The 19,981-nt window shown below is 31.7% G+C and overlaps 1 protein-coding gene across 2 annotated transcripts in view; it reads left to right on the forward strand.

The window, feature by feature from the left end:
* Nucleotides 1-19,085, forward strand: part of LOC123693736 (zwei Ig domain protein zig-8-like) — a 30,878-nt gene extending 11,793 nt beyond the window's left edge. The window contains exons 3-7 of one of the 2 annotated variants that reach the window (XR_006751714.1): nt 925-1,133; nt 10,674-10,884; nt 12,277-12,404; nt 15,179-15,404; nt 18,224-18,336. Coding sequence is in view for 1 of the 2 variants with exons in the window: in XM_045638936.1 (XP_045494892.1) it covers nt 925-1,133; nt 10,674-10,884; nt 12,277-12,404; nt 15,179-15,347; nt 18,224-18,348 (842 nt within the window). In the remaining variant the exon portion in view is untranslated. Of the gene's footprint in view, nt 1-924; nt 1,134-10,673; nt 10,885-12,276; nt 12,405-15,178; nt 15,405-18,223 lie in introns of both variants that reach the window. The other variant, XM_045638936.1, reaches the window with a different exon arrangement.
* Nucleotides 19,086-19,981: the final 896 nt, after the last annotated feature.

Genomic DNA, 19,981 nt, shown 5'->3' on the forward strand with positions numbered 1-19,981 from the left:
AAATGCCAATTATTTTATGCGTTAAATGTTAATCGGTAGTCAAATGCTGGTCTTTAGACAAAATTAATATGACCACTAATCATAATAGTTTAAATACTAATCACTAGCCCAACGTATGAACTTTTATTCATTTCAATTAAATTCTTTTGTACCTATGTAATTAGTAAGCAATGATACTGGATCCTTAGAGACAGCTACATCACTCATGGACATGTTCTACAGTTGGTCGCTAAATTGGACCCAGGAGAAATCTGCCATCTGTATGAAACACAGCTCTAGGAAGTATAAATAAGTAATATCATCAAACTTCCAACAATATAATTTTATTACATACCGTAAATATCAATAAATCTAATGTCATTCTCTTTATCAATTCAACGAGGTACAAAGAACGCAGCTGCGAATTTGCCACCAAATTCATCACAAAACCTGTTAAATATTACGTTAAAAGTAGATTTAAAATTTAACACTCAATCAAGCTTCAACTGTCAAGAGGGATTACGTCTCCCGGCCATTTTACACGCAATTTCTTCGCAGATCTTTTAATCTGAATTATTTTAATCTCATTCAAACGATTAATAATAGAATGGATCTTTAATTTATAAAGGTCAATAAACGGGAGGAATTCGGCAATAATGCGGTTTTCATTGAATTATGAATTTATGAGTGATTTAATCATTTGTTTTAATAAAGTAATTGGAAAATTCTAGAAGGAGTTGAGGTACCTATTGGCTATTACTTATTACTGTTTGTAACAAACTCAGTCCACTTTTGTTAAATTATGATCTAAATATCATACATACGAAACGTATACGGCTAGTTAAAGGTAGACGAAGTTGTAAAAGACATAATTTTTGTTCTTTCATAGTTAAACCTAAGCATGAAATTCCACAATATTTTTCGCAATGAAGCTCTTTCTTGCAGTATGCCGCCAAGATAGCAGTAGCAATAGATCGCGGGAGCAAAACTCCGTGTCCGAATCTTCTAGAAGGTTCCGGACGGAGTTCCTAGAAGACTGGCCACACACCCCCGGCTCCCCGTACTTTGACCCAAGCACCCCAGATAACGTGACCGGCTTAGTTGGTCACCCAGTCACGCTCCTGTGCAAAGTGAAAAATTTACAGAATCGCACCGTAAGTATTAACATTAATTAATTAGCCTCGTGTGTAGCGACCCTTGCGCTGTTTTACGTGAACATTTTTAATTTTTGGCGTCGAAATGAGTTTCTGCGGTCTTCTTAATTTTTGTTTGAAGTTAAACATTAGTTTAAATTAAAATGTGGTGATCAAATGTGTTGTAAATATTAAAATGTAGAATGAAAAGTGGAAGGTTGTTATTAAACTTAAGGATGATGAATGTACACCTAAGTTTAATGAACTGTAAATAATAAGAAAGACCTATAATGCGACTGAAAGTGAATGAAAACGTACTATATGTTTAGTGCCAATGATTATAAAATTGAAATATAGTGATGAAGATGATAACAACTTTCATAACATCAAATGATAAAGGCTAAATACACCCGAAGTTGGATTTCCAACATTTTCAGGCCAAATTTATAAGCCAATATGTTGTTATTCACATACGAAGTAATCAGAGATGTCGGCAGGGATACATTCTCTGTTACTTGGCAATGAAAGCTTGGAATTTGGCAATGACTCCGCCTTATCTAAATTTTCATTGTTATGTAGTTCTCTGTTCGAGCGGAAGGTTTTAAGAAAACTCGCTACAATTGTTCGTACTGTCGAATTAGACGATCTTGTAGATTTATTGGCTTTGAAGATACAGATACAAATAAATTTAGAAATATAACCTATAAACTAGGTATATATTTTTAAAATGCCAGACCTTACTTATTGTTTTGTCAAGGAAAACATTTATAAGTAGGTATTTAAACAAGAAAATTAAATATAACACTCGATATTGAAGTTTATACAGGATAAGTCATTATTTCTGTAATATCTCATTTCACGCAGGTAAACTTCTTATTTGTGAGAAACCTTATAAAATCCAACAAACATAACCGTTAAGTGTTTGATTTAACAAGATCGGATATCATACTATTATTATATCCTGAGTATTAAATATCATCATGTATTGTGTATGTATATGTTATTTATTTATTTATTTAACTTTCTAAGTTTTAGACGAAATGTTCAAATGGGGATTCTTATTAGGTAAATGTTATTGTGAAATTCTTCTCTTCTTTGTGTTTTCTTATTCGTGTTTATTAAAATAATCAGGAATTAGTAGGCATACGTTTTGCACTATTCACTATAATTATGTACACAATATTTATAATGAATTGATCATAAAAAAACTCTTCTCAAAAAAATACCGAAGCAATAAAAAAATGTGAATAACGAAATATTTTTATTTTATAATCTCCACCTCTTTGCTGTAAGTAGGCACATAACACGAGTTTCCATCCGGTATTCACACATGAGAAGTTAAGCATGAAACTTTGTTACACGATTGAAATATTCAAGCTGAACATAATAAAATAGATTTTTTCTGAGCATTTAACGAACCTATAATTTTATGGTATTTTTATAAAAAAAAACGGTGTAATTAGGTATCCAATCAAAATTAATGATAAAATTAATCTATTTTAATCGGCCAGTTGCGTGACTTGCTTGTAGTCACTGATAGCCTATTTAACACTAAACATTTTACAGTACAGTTTCTTGACATTTTAACTGATCGATAAGATGTCCAGAAACTGGCTATGACCGTATTATTTAGGTAAGGCTTCATTTCAAAGAAACATAAAGACATAAAACGACAATATTCTACACAAATTAGAACAATAAGTCGGTACTAATTACATTATCTTCTTACCAGTACACATTTAGCACTAATAAAAAACTCTCTTAGCATCTTCACTGGCGAAGATCCATTAGTTTCAATTAAGACAAAAAATTGTTGCTTACGTTTTGCAGACCTGGCAACCACTTTATCATTCAGTTGCAGCCCTCGGTAACTTTAATCGTATTTTTAAGCTTTTTCTAGAAGCTTTTCGTAACATTTACTTTATTTTGTCGGAGTTTAAAGCTCTTTGAAAATATTAAAGGATAAATTATGTTCTTAGCCTTAAGTTGGTGTAATTTATGTAATTTAGCAAAAAGTTCATTGAAATATAACTTTTTTATGAGTATAAAGTCTGTGGTAAATTATACATACTTTCACGCAATATTATTCATGAAATATAATTACCTGAATCAAAAACCGATAATTATTATATTAGTAGATATTAGTACGCGCAATGGTTGCAGTGATAGATTATTTTACAACATCGATCAGCCTAAAATTGAATGTAGTTTTTTCTCTAGTCCCAGTATTTTTGCATTCTTCGTACCTATTCATTTTTTGTATTTATATTATTCATAATTGAACGCCATTCAAAAGATTTAAAAGTATTCTCGTTTTACTTTTCAAAAGGAAAACAAATTAAATCCATGTCATTTCAAATTCGGTAGGATAATCATGTTTCGAAAAATCTTAGCATTATACGGGGAAACGGCAAAAGCCAGTGTCTCTGGGTAGATGATTTAATCTCTCACGTCTCCGATCTCTTTGAGCCATTAGCTGGCACGTAGCATTCGAGTGTACCCGAAGTGTGAAGCTAATTCAATGTGGCCGGGTAATCCGCTTGCCGTGATTCGGGATATTGACTGGTTTAATGAAATATGACAAGTTATTTTGAATGGTGTTTACAACTGAGATTGGTTGTGAAATACGGAAGAGCAATTACAAATGACGTAAAAACAGTATTATTAGTAATGTAAAAAATATAGGAACTCCATACGCTATACTCTGTCCATGAAGTTGTAGACTTCTGATAAACAACAAGTCAATAACTGCGTTAAAAACAACCGACTTCAAACTTGCACTTGCAACATTTACAAATACAGCAGCAATGCTCATAAAATAAAAACTACTGGGCCTATCCGAATAAAATTTTTATGGGACCAATTCGACACCATCCCGCATCGAACAAAAAAAAATCACGTAAATCGGTTCAGAAACCTCGGAGTAATCGGTGTAGGTACATACATAAAAAAAACATACCGGCCGAATTGATAACCTCCTCCTTTTTTTGAAGTCGGTTAAAAAGACACACCTCTACATTAAAAATACAGCAGATGTTATTTGTGTTATACTATCAATTATACTATGATTAGGTACGCATTTACTTAATTAATTTAAATTTATACTTATTTACTACCTAAAAACAGTAAGCAAGACGTATTAGAGATAAATCTCAACTGTGCTTGTTCGTATGAATAAATACCTACGAAATAAGCATTCATAACACAAAATCCCGAATCACGATACAGAATCTCGATTTGTGAGCCTTTCAAGGAATTATTTATGGTATGACGAGCAACGTACAATGTTACATACAATGGGAAATTAAACATGGAATACTAAATTACTTTTTGGATGGTTCCGTTAGTCCATTGAAAAGTTACATTTGGGGTTGCATTTCTTAGAGGACGCAATTTTATTTTTTTGATGTGTAGAGGGGGTTAGTGTGAAGCTATCACCAAGTTTGTGGGGTCGCCACCCTTGTCCCACGGCCGCCATCTTGAAAATAGCGGAAGATATGGTTTATACGATATATCTCTTAAACTGTTTATCTGATAAAAAAAATTTGTTGACATTATTTGTTGCAAATTAAATTTTCTACAATTTTGGTCCAGCAACTTTTTGTCGTAGAACTATAAATAAAAAGTTATAAGTGAAAATGTTCAGATAATAGAGATATTTATATTTTTCAACTAGCTGTTGCCCGCGACTTCGTTCGCGATTAGGTCGTTTTTCGTCATTCGTCGTTTAAAAAAAATACGTGACACTTTATTTTAAAATTTTCTTAATTATTGTCTCTTATAAAATTTAACTACATTAAAATTGAACACTCTGATAAGAAAATCTTAAAATCTGAAGAAAACATGAATGTGGTTTAAATTCTACATTACTTAGTATCAAATAATAATCTAAATTAAATGTAGATTAACAGTTTGAGCACACCATTATAGAATATGTACCTAAGTATTAAATTACGTTAGTTTACATAGTAACTTTACTAAAAACACGATGACTATCTTTCGCGCTCGATACCACAAACTAAGCATGTTTGGTACATGGTACGTGGCCCGCGTCACTTGACCCCCCGCGAGTTCCCCTCCGTTGCTATGCGAAAATACATTCGTCGCCCTACTGTAGGAAAAATTGTAATACTGTGGCCTGGACGTTATAACACGTCCAGGGAGTTCCTGAGTGCCGATATCACCATCTTGAGGAAAAGCTTCTAATGTCGATTTAAAACTGCATACATACGAATTAACCTGTTCTAAAATTGTGAAATGAGTTCAGTTTTAAATTTGAGAAATATTGATTTCTTGTATTCCACGATTCGTTGTAGTCGAATACAAAATATATTTAAACAAACTTAGCTTGGCCTTCAGGCAAAAGGGATCCTATCAAATGGTAAACTTGCCCTTGTATCTTAAAAGTAAGCATGAACGGATCTTCTGATAATTATTGAGCACCAAAGGATCATTTGAAACGCACTACTATAAGAGCGAATATTGTCTAATAACAGTTTACATTGCACCACAGAATACATAATAGTAGCTAAACGCTAATTGCACAGTATGTTCCTCTAAAAGTAGTGATTTTGTGAAAGGTTCCGGTGTATCTTCAAACGAAAGCCGACTCGCCTTACTACACTATAAAGCATTACAAAAAGAACATACTACGTTAATATCGCCTATACAAAAAATGATGAATGAATGTTACAATATTATACTTTGACTGTTAGTTAAAGTTTATTTTTACTAACAACATGTAAATGAAGAAGAAATAATAATTACCAACGAACTAACCTTTTCTATAATACTTAACACGGCACATTTTTCAAATTATCTTGCTCAACTCTACTAAAAAATTTGAGGGTTTTGTTGGAACTTTAATATGTAAAAACTATGATATATCTAAACTACGATACAACTTGCATGCGGAAATGCTCATTACAATTGTGAATCTAAAGAATAACTAACATACTGTTCAATTTTATTGAGCTGATGAATATCTTTTGCCTGGAAGAAATCACCGTCGCCTAACTATAATGTGTTTTCTTATAAAACCGTTACATAATTTATTTTATCTACTTAAATAATGAAAATGATATATTTATAAAATATAAAACATATTATGTAAAATGATTAAAAATAAATAAATGAAGCAACTACGATTCAAAGAAAACATCTTTTTCAGTGTGAAAATGCTCTAAGCAATCCTGGATGATGAACTGTATATCATGTACCTACTCTGATCCCAGTACGGTCGGTACGTCGATAGCCATAACGATAAATATTATAATCAGATAACCGCAAAGTCAAAATAAAAACATTACTTGTAAAGTTGTGAGTGCAAAATTTACGTTTCATTTGGCAATAAAAATTTTTTCGGTACTAAAACGTAGTAGTTTGATATGTGGTTGGCTACCCCTCCTCTCCTTCCTGAAAAATATCCTCCAAAATTTCCCGAGATACTTCCAATGATTGAACCATTGGACGTTGGACATTAACTTCAGTCAAAAATTGACGAAGCGGATGATTACTAATTTCCACTTAATCCTCGCTGCTACTGTCTTTATCATCAAATCATCAATTTTCAAGTGGTGTAGTAAAAATATCAGCAGAAATCGTCTTCCAAAGGCGATATAATTTTATTAGCATTGAATCTGTAAATAAAAAAATCAAAAGTTAACTGTAAATCTATAAAAAAAACTACTTACAAATAAAATTTTATCAAAAACTTCTGTTCCCAATGCACCTCAAAATAATAAAAGAATCATTCATTTCATTTCAATAAATACCTGTAAGTAACAACTTACCTTTTGTGGGAACGCATGATGGTGAAAATTCACAAAACACGAAGATTGCATTTGATATTTTTTGTTTTATGGCATTCAATTGCTTTATAAATATCACTACATAGTATGAAAAAAGTCGCTTTCTGTGTCCCTGTGTCCCTATGTCCCTTTGTATGCTTAAATCTTTAAAACTTCGCAACAGGTTTTGATGCGGTTTTTTTAATAGATAGACTGATTCAAGAGGAAGGTTTTAGTACATAATTTATTAGGTTTTAGACAAAGCGGACGAAGCCGCGGGCGGTAAGCTAGTAAATTTATAAAACACGAAGATTTTTAAAATTGTAACTAATGAACACAACAATATATTATTATACTCTTTGGAACACAATCATTAGATTAACTGTAGATAATGGTGTCTATTTTTACTTAAAATAATAAACATCTACCCTCACTTTAAAAAAATGTAGTTTATTATTTACACTATATAATATATCTTATAGGGAACGGAAGATATGGGTTAAAGAGTTAAATAAATAAATAACATAATTATATTTAAATTATTAATTTTTAACATTGTGTTCAGTAGTGTTAACATGTAAATTGATTTGATTTTTACGAAATCTCATAGATGGCGCTGTTACAAAATTAACATTATACAACTTACATTCTTTAAGCTATGTTTCTCTTCCCAAGTTACTTAAATGGCATAATTTTTATAGTGTCAATATAGATATTGTCAAACAACATTTATATATGCGTCATTTGATTATTAATTTCCAATAGTTAACGTGTAAATTGAATTGATTTTTATAACATTTAATAGATGGCGCTGTTTCTAATTTGTCTTTATACTACTAAATTCATTAAACTGTTTCTCTGCCCAAATTACGTAAATGACATAGTTTTTATTTTGTAAAGCTAGATAATAGCATGGCTTACTCGAAACCAACATTTAAACATGAGTCTTTAGATTGTACGCTGTCGTAATACACGGAATACGTAAGAAAAATAAAGGTTCACAGCTCCTCCCCCGTAGGTGATAGCTTGATAATATGTAGCCTATAGCCTCACCCGACCTGTTAGTAATATTCATGCAAAATTTGAAGTCAATCTATGCAGTACTTTCTGAGATTAGCAAGGAAATACATACAGACAAACAGACAAACAGACAAACAGACAAACAGACAAAAATTCTAAAAACTATGTTTTTGGCTTCTATATCGATTATAGATCATGGATTATGTATTCTTTTAAAAAAATATTCAATGTACAGTTTTGACTTTCCTACGATTTTATTATATGTATAGATATAGATATATAGAAGATATAGATAAAACTTTTTTTATCATTTTACGAAGAAATGATATCAGACCATTTTTGTAGATTTTTTTTCGAGGAACAACTTTTACATACAACATTTTTTCATAAAGTCAATAGCTAAGGTTTTAAAGCGCTCCGAAATTAGTACTATTTTTCAGTACTCTCAGCTATACGTTATACATATATTATGTGTGTACTAATAATTATTTGTCATTAGTAATTGTTTTTTTTTTTTGTTATTATAATATTTTTAATAATTAATTTTGCAATATTATTAATAATTAATTATTGACTCTTTTCCCCACCATCCAGGAGGTAGAGTCTGGAAGCACGTTTTTTTTACGTTGAAAAGCTGGGCTGAAATGTTCTGTTCTTGCAGTGCTGCATGGGAAAAGAGTCAATAGCCAATATATGTATAGTTAAGAGTACTGAAAAATAGTACTCACTTCAGAGCGCTGTAAAACCTTAGCTATTGACGTAATGAAAAAATGTTGTATGTAAAAGTTGTTCCTCGAAAAACAATCTACAAAAATGGTCTGATATCATTTCTTCGTAAAATGATAAAAAACAATTTTATCGAAACATTTAAATAGCTCTAATTTCTGAACATTTTCGCTTATAAATTTTTTATTCATAGTTCTACGACAAAAAGTTACTGGATCAAAATTGTAGAAAATTTAATTTGCAACAAATAATGTCAACAAACTTTTTTTATCAGATAAATAGTTTAAGAGATATATCGTAAAAACCATTTCAACCACTATTTTCAAGATGGCGGCCGTGGGACAAGGGTGGCGACCCCACAAACTTGGTTTTAGCTTCACATTGAACCCCCCTATACATCCAAAAAATAAAATTGCGTCCTCTAAAAAATGCAAGGTTAAGCCAAAAAAATGTAACATTTCAATGAACTACGTGTTTTTAGTCAAATCAAATTGAAATATTCTTAAGTGAGTGATAGTTATATTCTGTTTTTCGTCTTTATTGTATGTAATAGGCTCATTTTTATAGTTTTTGTATGTTTATTACAATAGTTCTCACATACTAACACAAAATTAGAAACAATTTCATAAGCAATTTTAGAACAATACTCAGTAACATATTAAACATTTGAAAGGCAATTTAATCAATACCCTTAGACATCTTTATTACTTTTATCCTGCAATAACTACGTGCGACTAAAATAAAAATTTTAGTATAGTCTCCAGCACAAGTATCGAACCCATCAATTTTGCACGCCGCTCCATTCTGCCCAGTAATGTTAACAGGCTATAAAGTGTATCAAATATATTATGATGGGGATATAAGCCGTAACGATAGATTGCCTCTATTGTGCAGATATTGAGCATCTCCTGACGATAAGTAAGTATTGATAGACCGGCTATAAATTTCTAACCTATTTATTCCATGACGTTGAATGAGACTCATATAAGACTCTTATGTGTTCGTCATTGAATTACAACGGTATTAGCTTGTACGCAATATTAATGCTGCAAATCCCTTTTCATTTACAGGTATATTTTCAAAATACATTTTACACATCAGTTAATTATAAACTATAGATAATTATAATACACAAATTTTCTTGTTCATACTTTTTATGTTTTATGTATATTAAAACTTTATTCGAAAATAAGGGTTGCACCTTCGCACGTCCTACGCACATTATTTGCGCGTAACTATGTGCGTAACTAAATCTGTATTTTATAGTAGGACGCGTGAGAGACACAAACAATAACAAATACTTTGAAAAGTTTATTTCAGTTAAAGCATACAACTGCTTTCATAATTTATACTGCTAATGTAAATTCAATGCCGGCACAACAATCGTTAATTCGTAAAGTATATTATAAATACATAACTCTTTACAACTCCGCAGTAAACCCTTCTCAATCTAAACGTTCTAAGACGGAGATCGTTAAGTTCTTACTGATGTAATTTAAGTTAGTGACCCTTTGACCCGAGATCTCGCTTCGATCATTTAGTCCGGAGTTGTCACCCCATTATAGCCGATCTTCGAACTGTCCGGTTAAAATGGCGGCTTTGTGGTAATTACTGGGAGCAATTTACGTTCCGCTAATAAAGGCTGAAATTCTCTGTAATTCGCTAATTGCTTTATGAATTGACGAAACAATACCTACAAGCAGGACAATGATGCGTTTTCCTGAAAATGTATAAACTCCATTACCAATAAATAATTTGTCTTTTAATAACTGCATATTATGGTGATTCATTGCCAATATTCCTATCCAGTTGGAAGTTTATTTATGTCAATGAAAATGTTTGTTTGTAGAAATGTACATAATTTGTTTCTAGAATAGAAACAGCCACGACTTTAATTTTTTGAGCATTAAATTTTTTGACAGTTCCCTTATGTTTTGGTATAATATTATGGTTGGTAAAATATCTTTATACACATAACACTTGCTTTTTTGGTAGAGTGCTGAAATAAAATATCAAATAAATTTAGGTATCATGGGTACGTCACCGCGACATCCACTTACTGACAGTGGGTCGCTACACGTACACGTCGGACCAGCGGTTCGAGGCGCAGCACAAGCCGCGCTCCGAGGAGTGGGCGCTGCGCATCCGCAGTCCGCAGCGGCGCGACTCGGGCCAGTACGAGTGTCAGATCTCCACCACGCCGCCTATTGGCCACGCTGTCTACCTCAACATTGTAGGTGAGTGCCACTAGAGTTTCAGTATCGCTCTGATCACAGCAGATAACATACCTTATATGATGTAATTGTACATGCTAATGTCGAAATGCAGAAACGTGAGTGCAGCGGGCTATGCGGCTCCAACTACGGGCTATGTTGAAAACCGCACGCGCTAATACTTGCGTGTCATTCTAAAACGCTTCATAGAGGTTCATAGTTCATACGTTTCGGCTGTCAGTACCGACGTTCAGCCTGCGGTCAGCGTGACACTAAAACCAGTCAGCAAATATACGTGACACAAGCGTTTACTAACGTTCTATAAAATAATATTTTTGGTATTTTAAACATTTTTTTTTATGCTTTAGTTGTTTTTCACAAAGTATACAATTGTGCAATAAAAGCTTTGTTTATGAAATTCGCAGTATGTCAATAGCATAATATAGATCACTATTCTTTTGTACTGGTATAAAATGAATAAACGTTTCACTATCGTGAACAAAGATTTTTTAATGTTCAATAAAGTTTCTGGTTATTATTAAAATTCCTTTCACTGCTTTTTACAATCGTTCAGCGCTCTGCAGTAAATTTTCTCTAATAATTTTCTAACATAATTCTATGAAGCTGTTTAGTACGAAGTACGTTATTAGTTTCTAAATGAACGTCAGTAGTAACAAAGCACATATAAGTCTTTGCGGTGAACATTTGAACAACTTTGTAGAAAAAGGCTTAAAGCAATGAAAAGCTGCAAAGGCATGAAAAGTTAAACAACTCTGAATATGAATATTTGTTCCCTTCCGCAGACACACAAACAACACGCTATTTATCTCATAAACTGCCAACAGCTAATCCTGCTTTGAATGTAAATTTACACGTTCATTCATAAGGAAAATTGTCGAGTCAACATATATACAATCTATTATTCATCGTTTATTTTCAGATGCTTTTCTTCGACATTTCACTAAAATGTCCCATATTTTTCTTGAAAAACCTAGAATTTCATTCACACTTTTTTATTAAAGTAATTTTATATGGTATTCAAACAGTACGGAAGTTAGGTATACAATATTATTAAAACTGCGCTGTCTGAGAATAATCATAATTTTTGCAATTCATCCAATTTTTCACTTATTATAAACTTTCATTTTAGCACTCATGCTAATTATTATGAATACATTTTTTTTTACATCCGTAACCTGTAACTTAAAATTTGAAAACGGAACCATTCGTACTAATCCGAAATAATAAATACGTATTTAAAGGCGACTAAAAATAATACCAAGTCATATAAATACCGGCCCTAAAAATTTGACTACCGTCTATATTATTTCGTGAATCTATACCGAAAAGTCTATGCCAATTTATTAATTGATAGACTATTATCTATACCGACTAGTAAACAGAATTTTTTTTCAGAACCAGAAACTGAAATCATGGGTGGTCCTGACCTATTTATCTACGCGGGATCAACGATTAACCTCACTTGTATAGTCAGACACACGCCAGAACCACCAGGAGCCATCAACTGGAGTCATAGAGGAAAGGTAAGGTTTCCTTTCAAAATAAAACATTTTCTAAATTTTGATTTTTTTTAGTACATAAATTTAAATTGACGTAAAAAGACTTAACTATAATTGACTACATTTAATAACATTTAATATAATTAACGGTGTAATCCATTATAGGTGTAATCCCTAAATTTGTGAGCACATTATGCATAATATTCATAAATTTATACATTACCATGCATATTTTAACTACCTACTAACGGATACTAAACATAAATAAATTTTAAACATCAATTACATAGTAAACCCGACAATAGTTGAGTATAGTTTGAGTTTGAATATAATATCTTAATAATAAATGGAAAAGTTTGTGAAGAAGTGGACTGAAAAAAATATCCTTCAGAAGAAAAATTTAGATTCCGTCCTTCCCGATTATAATTTTACGCTTTATGCATATTAAGTAAGTAATATTCGTTACCTAGAGCGCAAAAAGAACAATGATTAAAAAAAGTAAAAATTCTATACAAATACCACATTCCGCAAAAAGAATACCTTATTTCAGTATTTGTCGGTCATTTTTCATTTTAACTCGAAAAAAAAACTGCAACCTCCGTTGACCTAAATTCCAAACTTTAAAAAAAGTCGTGCTCTACTTTTTGCTTGGTATAAATTATATTATCTCTACCGTTTGTATAGATATCAAACAGAAATAGATATTTTGGGAATTAAATCTCGTCTAATCATTTGAATTATTTTATGAGCTTAAAGGTAGAGCTTAAAGTTCAAGGGTATCCTGGGAAAAGTTTTATTTTAAATCCTTAAGTGTATCCGGTTAAAGTATATTTAATGCTATTAAATAATCATTATTCGCAATACTATAGCCACCCTATGATTGGAATCCGTTAATTTAAACTTTTATTTAAAATTATAATATTATGTTTCCTTTGAACTGTGTATAAATCATATTTTGTATGGTTCTACATTTATATTAAATACCAATAACAGCATACTGGTATTAATCCGCATATTTTTTATTTATTTTTAATCTGGTTTTAAGAAAAATGTATTAAAAAATATAATAAACAAAGATTAGACTAGATTGATGAAAAGCCTAATGAGCTAAGTTCGTAGATATATAACAGTCGCAAGCGCTCCTGGATAGTTTTAAAACTCATTTGCCACTGCATCCCACTATTTATTTACTTGACGAAGCAATCTACAAGCCACAAACAAATTTATTCTATCCAACATTGCTATTTATTCACTATCTGTGCAATAAAGCTGTCAGTGTCTTAGGATTGTTTAAAAAACATTTCTCGCAAAAATAGAACGGTATTTTTCACATTAAACCGTAAACTATTAATAGTTCTCATTTTGTAACTAATTGAAACTATAATACAAACATCCATTAGGTTTATTTCTGGGAAATGTCCAAAAATAACAAAGCTTGCATTTCCCACACTAACCCAGTTCTAACAGTAGGTAATCAACAAACTTTGCCAAACATCTGTGCAAATATTCAAGGTAACTTTGAACTCCAGAATGAAATTGATATATGCAAAGTCCCAATTAGTCTGCGAAATCCGACTCATACATTCACAATCACCCCCGGGATCCTGGTTAAGTATTCTCGAGCCAATCTAGAAATGCACCTCGAAGAGCTCTTCTGTTTTGTAATTTATTAAAAAGAAAATATCTCTTAGAGGATTCGTATCGATAAGCGATTCGCTGCTCACATCGTGACTGGAATAAATAGGTTAAAATACATGAGGTGTGCAAATATTCATCAGTACTGGAGTAACTTAACGTTAATGTTGAAAGTGTTCACACATTTTTAGAAAATAAAGTTGGCCACAGAATAATGCTGCAGTATTGGAAAAACGTTCAAGGAAATAGCACAATTTTTAAACAGTAATTTTCCGAAATCGTATAACTCACTCCGTGAAAAATAAAAGTTGAGCAGAATCTATATATCACTCGATGCGGGTTTATTACGTATGGAGTGGTCATATAAAACTTTCTTATTTCGTTTCCACTTGACAACTTGCAGAATGCTATTATAAAAATATTGTTCATGGCTGGAACGTATTTCTCATCCAAAACTGTATTATTGCTTGTTGTTCCATTTTTCAATATGACTGTTATTAGATTGGGTACGTAAAAATAATATTCATTATAATTTCATTGTTTCGTTTTTGATTTGATATTGGTTCTTTGTTGTCAACTTCCTCAAGCACTTAGATATTGATGATAATGAGAAAATAAATCAACGGATAATAAACTTAAAATGTTTGTATTCGTAATTGAAATTTCATTTCATTATGGGCTACAGTTAATAATACCATTACATTTTCAGTCATGTTTTCCAATTTCCGCACAACTCAGGCTTGTAATTTTCTTCTAGTATAGAGTCCTTCTTCCTTTATTTTGTAGTTATTTATAAGGATTGCTTCCATAAACATTGTGGTTTTAACCTCAAGAACTTCCTTCTTCTATAATCCTATCAAGAACAATTTTCGCAAATTTGTAATGATACTCGCTAAGAAGAGTGGTACCCGTCTCTGCTTATTATCCTCCACCTCAAATAGAAACAAAAAAAGACGTGTGGCACTCGGGGACTGCCGCGGTAAAGCTATTGCATAGCATGCCTTCAAGCCACACCACCGAGCTCGTCGCAGTGGGGAGCGTGAGGTTTTTTCGTTACGGAATTTCTCGATTCGGTCCCCGCGCTCAAGGTCCGCGATAGAAGCTATGCAATAGCTTAAAAATTCCCCACTTAAAAAAACTGAAAGCTAGTAACCAACCAACAGACGATAAACTTCGACTCGACCCGCGGGGGCATCTCGCTGGTGACGGAGAAGGGCGTGCACAGCAGCAGCCGGCTGCTCGTGCAGGCGGCGCGCGCGGCGGACGCGGGCGCCTACCAGTGCGTGCCGGACAACGCGCAGCCCGCCGCTGTGCGCGTGCACGTGCTCACTGGTTAGTTAGCTATTTATGAAAAAATTTTTTTTTCAGTGATAGTGTACGTGCTGACTGGTGAGTGGACAGTAAAAAAATAATAATAATAAGTTTTTTTAATGAGATAATAATATGTGACTGGCTGGTGAGAGGTAGTACGAATTAAAAATAAAGAATTGTACGTTTTTATCTTAGAGTATATATACTCTAAGGTTTTTATTCTTTTTGAGAGAGTATGTTACTGGCTGGTGAGTTGTAGTACGAATTGAAAAGAAAAAATTTTACGTTTTTATTTTTATTGAGAGAGTATGTGAGTTGTGACTGGCTGGTGAGTCGTAGTGCGAAAAAAAATGGCATGTTTTTTTAAAGCGAGTGTTCGTGATTGATTTACCAGTCAACTTGTTTGGTTGTACGATGAAAAAAAAGTAGTAAATATGTGTACCGAAATTAAGTGAAAATATTGTATTTTATGAGTTTTTCTGTTTTAATGCTTCTATTCACATGCTGTTAGTCCTATTTCCTTATTAATTACGTATTATATAGAGCTCTAAAAATAATTGAATAACGTAATAGAAATATTTCTAATTATGTACGTGATTTATCCATTCTAATTAATAAACATAAACGGTACTTGAACATAACTTTACTGGCCTACCATAACGTTTCGTGTAAAAAATGCTCATGCAAAGTACCTATGTATTTATTTTCGTGTTTTACAAACCTATAAAAACTACATTAGTGGCTAATTCAAAAATCTAATAACATGTACTCATTATTCTGCAGTGCAAAACAAGAGAAATAAACTCAGATAAATGATAGAACTTCTAATCAGTCATAGAAATATGGCTGTCATTTCTCCATATATCTCGCTATTATTATACCACAAAGCTCTAGACAACAATGGACCCGTTACCGTATATATTTTGCAATTCCCTTGGCTATGCTTTACGTCGTTCCAATCTCTTTGAACTGCTGTTGACAAGCCCCTTGGTATTGCATATCTTTGGATTGGCTTTTTGATGTTTTATTACCGGAATTATAGACCTGAAAATATGGATTTGGTTATTTATTGTTTGCTTTGCACGTTTTTGTGGATGATATTGTACACTTTAGTAATATGAAAAAAGTGCGGAAAGTCTTAAAAGCTCATTTTCGTATTTTATTGATATCTTAGTAATAATAACTTAATATTTTTTTAATTGATAAAGCAACTCTAATACATTTTTACTTAATCTTCTTTGAACAGGATAATTAATATAATCACATTGTCCAAATTATGAGACGAGAAGATTTGAATTATGTTCGCTCACAACTTTCACATGCTTTTTTAAAATATTATAATATATTATCTTAACAAAAATAAAATATAATAGAAGCAGTTATAAGCCATAAAAATAAACAAAATTCTCTTCGAGTTCAAAAACTCTTTAACATAGGCAACTTGGCTAATACTAAATTGTTTCTGCTTAAGTAACCATAAAACACAAAGGTGAAAATTTAATTGTGCGCGGTCAAGCAAATACAGCGGATGGGCCAAAACATTTGCCAAGATAAGAACAATTTCTGCCAGATGGCCAATGATACGTGAAATTGGATAAAATACAACTTTTTTATGATTGGCCGTCGCGTCGTTGAATGGTCTTCGTAAAATTTCTGCGCCAATAAATGTTGGTTACTCATGTCTGTACCACGCCAGACCCCTTTAATGTTTACTGCATGCAAAGCTAAACACTGATTATTTGTATTTATTGAAAAATAATCCACGTCTGCAATTTTAAAATGATACTAATCTTGTAGAATAAGCTTAGAGTTATCCCCAGGAACAATAATAATAATTAACAGCATTCATGATACAGTTAAACTGAATTAAGTCGTCATACAAAATGTATGCCAATGCATAAAGCATAAAGCAATAAATTTCATCTCAATATGTACTAAAACTCGGCCACGTAAATCCAACTAAAGCGTAGTTCACTCAATTTGCAGTTCCCAACTTAGTTTATTTGATTTGAAAGAGCATTCCGAAGGACTTAAATTCTATTCGAATCGTTTCAAACGCGTAAGCATAACATATTTGATATTTCTACAATTCGTGATATGAATAAAAGTTAAATGGTAAAACGTGATTTTTTTTGCAAACGGTACCTATCATAAATTCAATACAGCGAGAAATTTATTGTTTCATATTTTATATTTGATTTGCATTTTTAAAACTGTTTCGAATTTAACACAATTTTTGATGCAGGCTAATGCGTTATTTTTTCGGAACATAAAACTTTAGGGCCCATTTATTTCCATTGAGGTTTCATTTTGTATGGAATATTAACTTTATAAGTGTTCCGTGACTGCTATTCATAAAGTTAAAATATTACTATGATAATAAACTTATTTATAAACGTGATTAAAGTTTCAGTGAGGTGATTTTTAACATTTTTATCACTATTTTCATATTTATAAAACCTAATGAATGGGTCAATTTAGATAACATTATTTTAATTCCATTGTTCTTTCGGTCGAGTGAAAACGTAACGATAACAAAGTTATTTTTACCCTGTATTTTATTTGTGTTATGAATAATAATCATTTCAATGTTGATACGTGCTTTTTATCATAATTCTAAATCATAATTAAGGAAGGAACGTTGACCATAATATAGTATTCTATTTCTGTATACCGTTTTACGTAAACCTTAAGAAATGAGATTTAATATTGGTTGGTTAAAATTAACCAAACAGAGGTCCCGTAAACGGCCATACGAAATTTTTAGGAATCTACATGATATTAAGATACCTGTTTATTGAAAACTGTTTAAGGTGTAAGATGTTAATGAGGAACTCATTATATTTCGTAGTCTAAGGATTTCCCATAATATACTAAAATTAATGTTTTATTTGTAGGTGAAAGTCCAGCGGCCATGCAAGGAGGTGCTCATTGGACGAGGAACTGTGGATTTCCAACAATTTTAAGTTTAATATGTGCGATACATCTAAGTAAACTTTTTACAAATGTGATCAATAAATGAACTTTTAAAATTGTGTATAAACGTTGTGTTTGAATGAATTTTACGATAAATACTATTCCATAAATGTAACAAATTCCATTTATAAATTAAAAGATGTAAAGATAGTATATAATAATAATAATTATACGATTGTGAAAATTATTTAAAGACCCTGTTTATATTTATTTTATATGCTCGGTTATTATGTTCAGAACCTTTACATTAAATTGTTTGCTTCAATTTTATAACAACTTACGTAATGTTTATATTTGTTTATTTTCAATGTTTTGATTCATTATCTATTCTTATAACATAATTTATTGCTCGATAACAAACAATGTATTAAAACCACGGACATTTGAATTTTTTTAAATACATTCGTTATGAGATAAAAATATAATTAAAATTTAATTTACCAATATTTTGAAAGCATAAGTTCCATCATTATACTTTTTAATCATTATCATAACCTTTATTTGCCATACCAACATGTGAATGTTCCTTAACTAATAAGGATTTAAAATACGCAAAGGAACTGAATATAATAGCCAAAATAATTTCCAAAAAAATATTGTGTGATGTAAAACATCGAAATTGTAAGCATCTGTGCCAATGCATGGATTTATATCCTATGTGTCAGGGTAAATTTTGTTTATATTCGACTCCACTGTTGTAGTAAATCTATGTAGTATATCTATAGTATAGACATAACATTGTTTTCAAACTCAAAGTTGATTTCAATAAATGATAAGTTTTTTTATGAGCTTTTATTTTCATGTCTATCTATAAAAATGAAACCCGTTTCACGTTGTCACGGCATCACGTGTGAACGGCTGAACCTATTTCGATAATTATTTTTTTATTATATTCCTTGAAGTATGAGGATGGTTCTTATGTAGAGAAAGATTAAATATGTACCACGAACGAAACCGGGGCGGACCGCTAGTATTATATAAATACCTTCGCCTAACCTCTGCTTCATTTCTAGAAATAGTGATATTATCATATGCAAGAAAATTCAAATAAAACGCAATGACCTATTATACTAGTAGACGCGGCATACGCCAACATAATTGCACTAAAAAACAGCGTAATTAATACATACCTACTTACTTACGCATTATCACCAATACAGTTGTTCTCTCTTTCACTGTCACGCACGAGACATAATACATGTCTCACTCATGTACTTCGTAATAACAACTGCCGATTAAAATACAAAAAGAACGTCCAGCCACGACGCTGAATGGTGCGTGACTAAGTGAAACTCGGGCACTTACCTGAGTTTTTTCTTGCCAAAATAGAGAGCGGGTAACGTATCTAGCTCTTTTATATTATATCATAGAATAAAACACAATTTCCTTCATCTCTATGACCTATTTAGTCTCACGAAGCGTAAATCCAAATAATAACTATCCCGTGCATTATACAGATTATTAGTATAAGCACAAATATACATTGCAAATGAATGCTGAATAAAATAGACGCGGGATTAAAAAACAGGGAAATGAGAACACGTTTATTAGGACTTGTAGCCGTTGGTTTATGCATATTGACCGACTTTAAAATATGGTTTAAAATTGTTTAAAACAATTAATATTATTAAGCTTTTTCATATAAAGGGTAAAGCTTCATTTACCAAGTTAGGTATTAT

Source organism: Colias croceus, chromosome 8, assembly GCF_905220415.1.
Source record: "Colias croceus chromosome 8, ilColCroc2.1".
Taxonomy (NCBI): domain Eukaryota; kingdom Metazoa; phylum Arthropoda; class Insecta; order Lepidoptera; family Pieridae; genus Colias; species Colias croceus.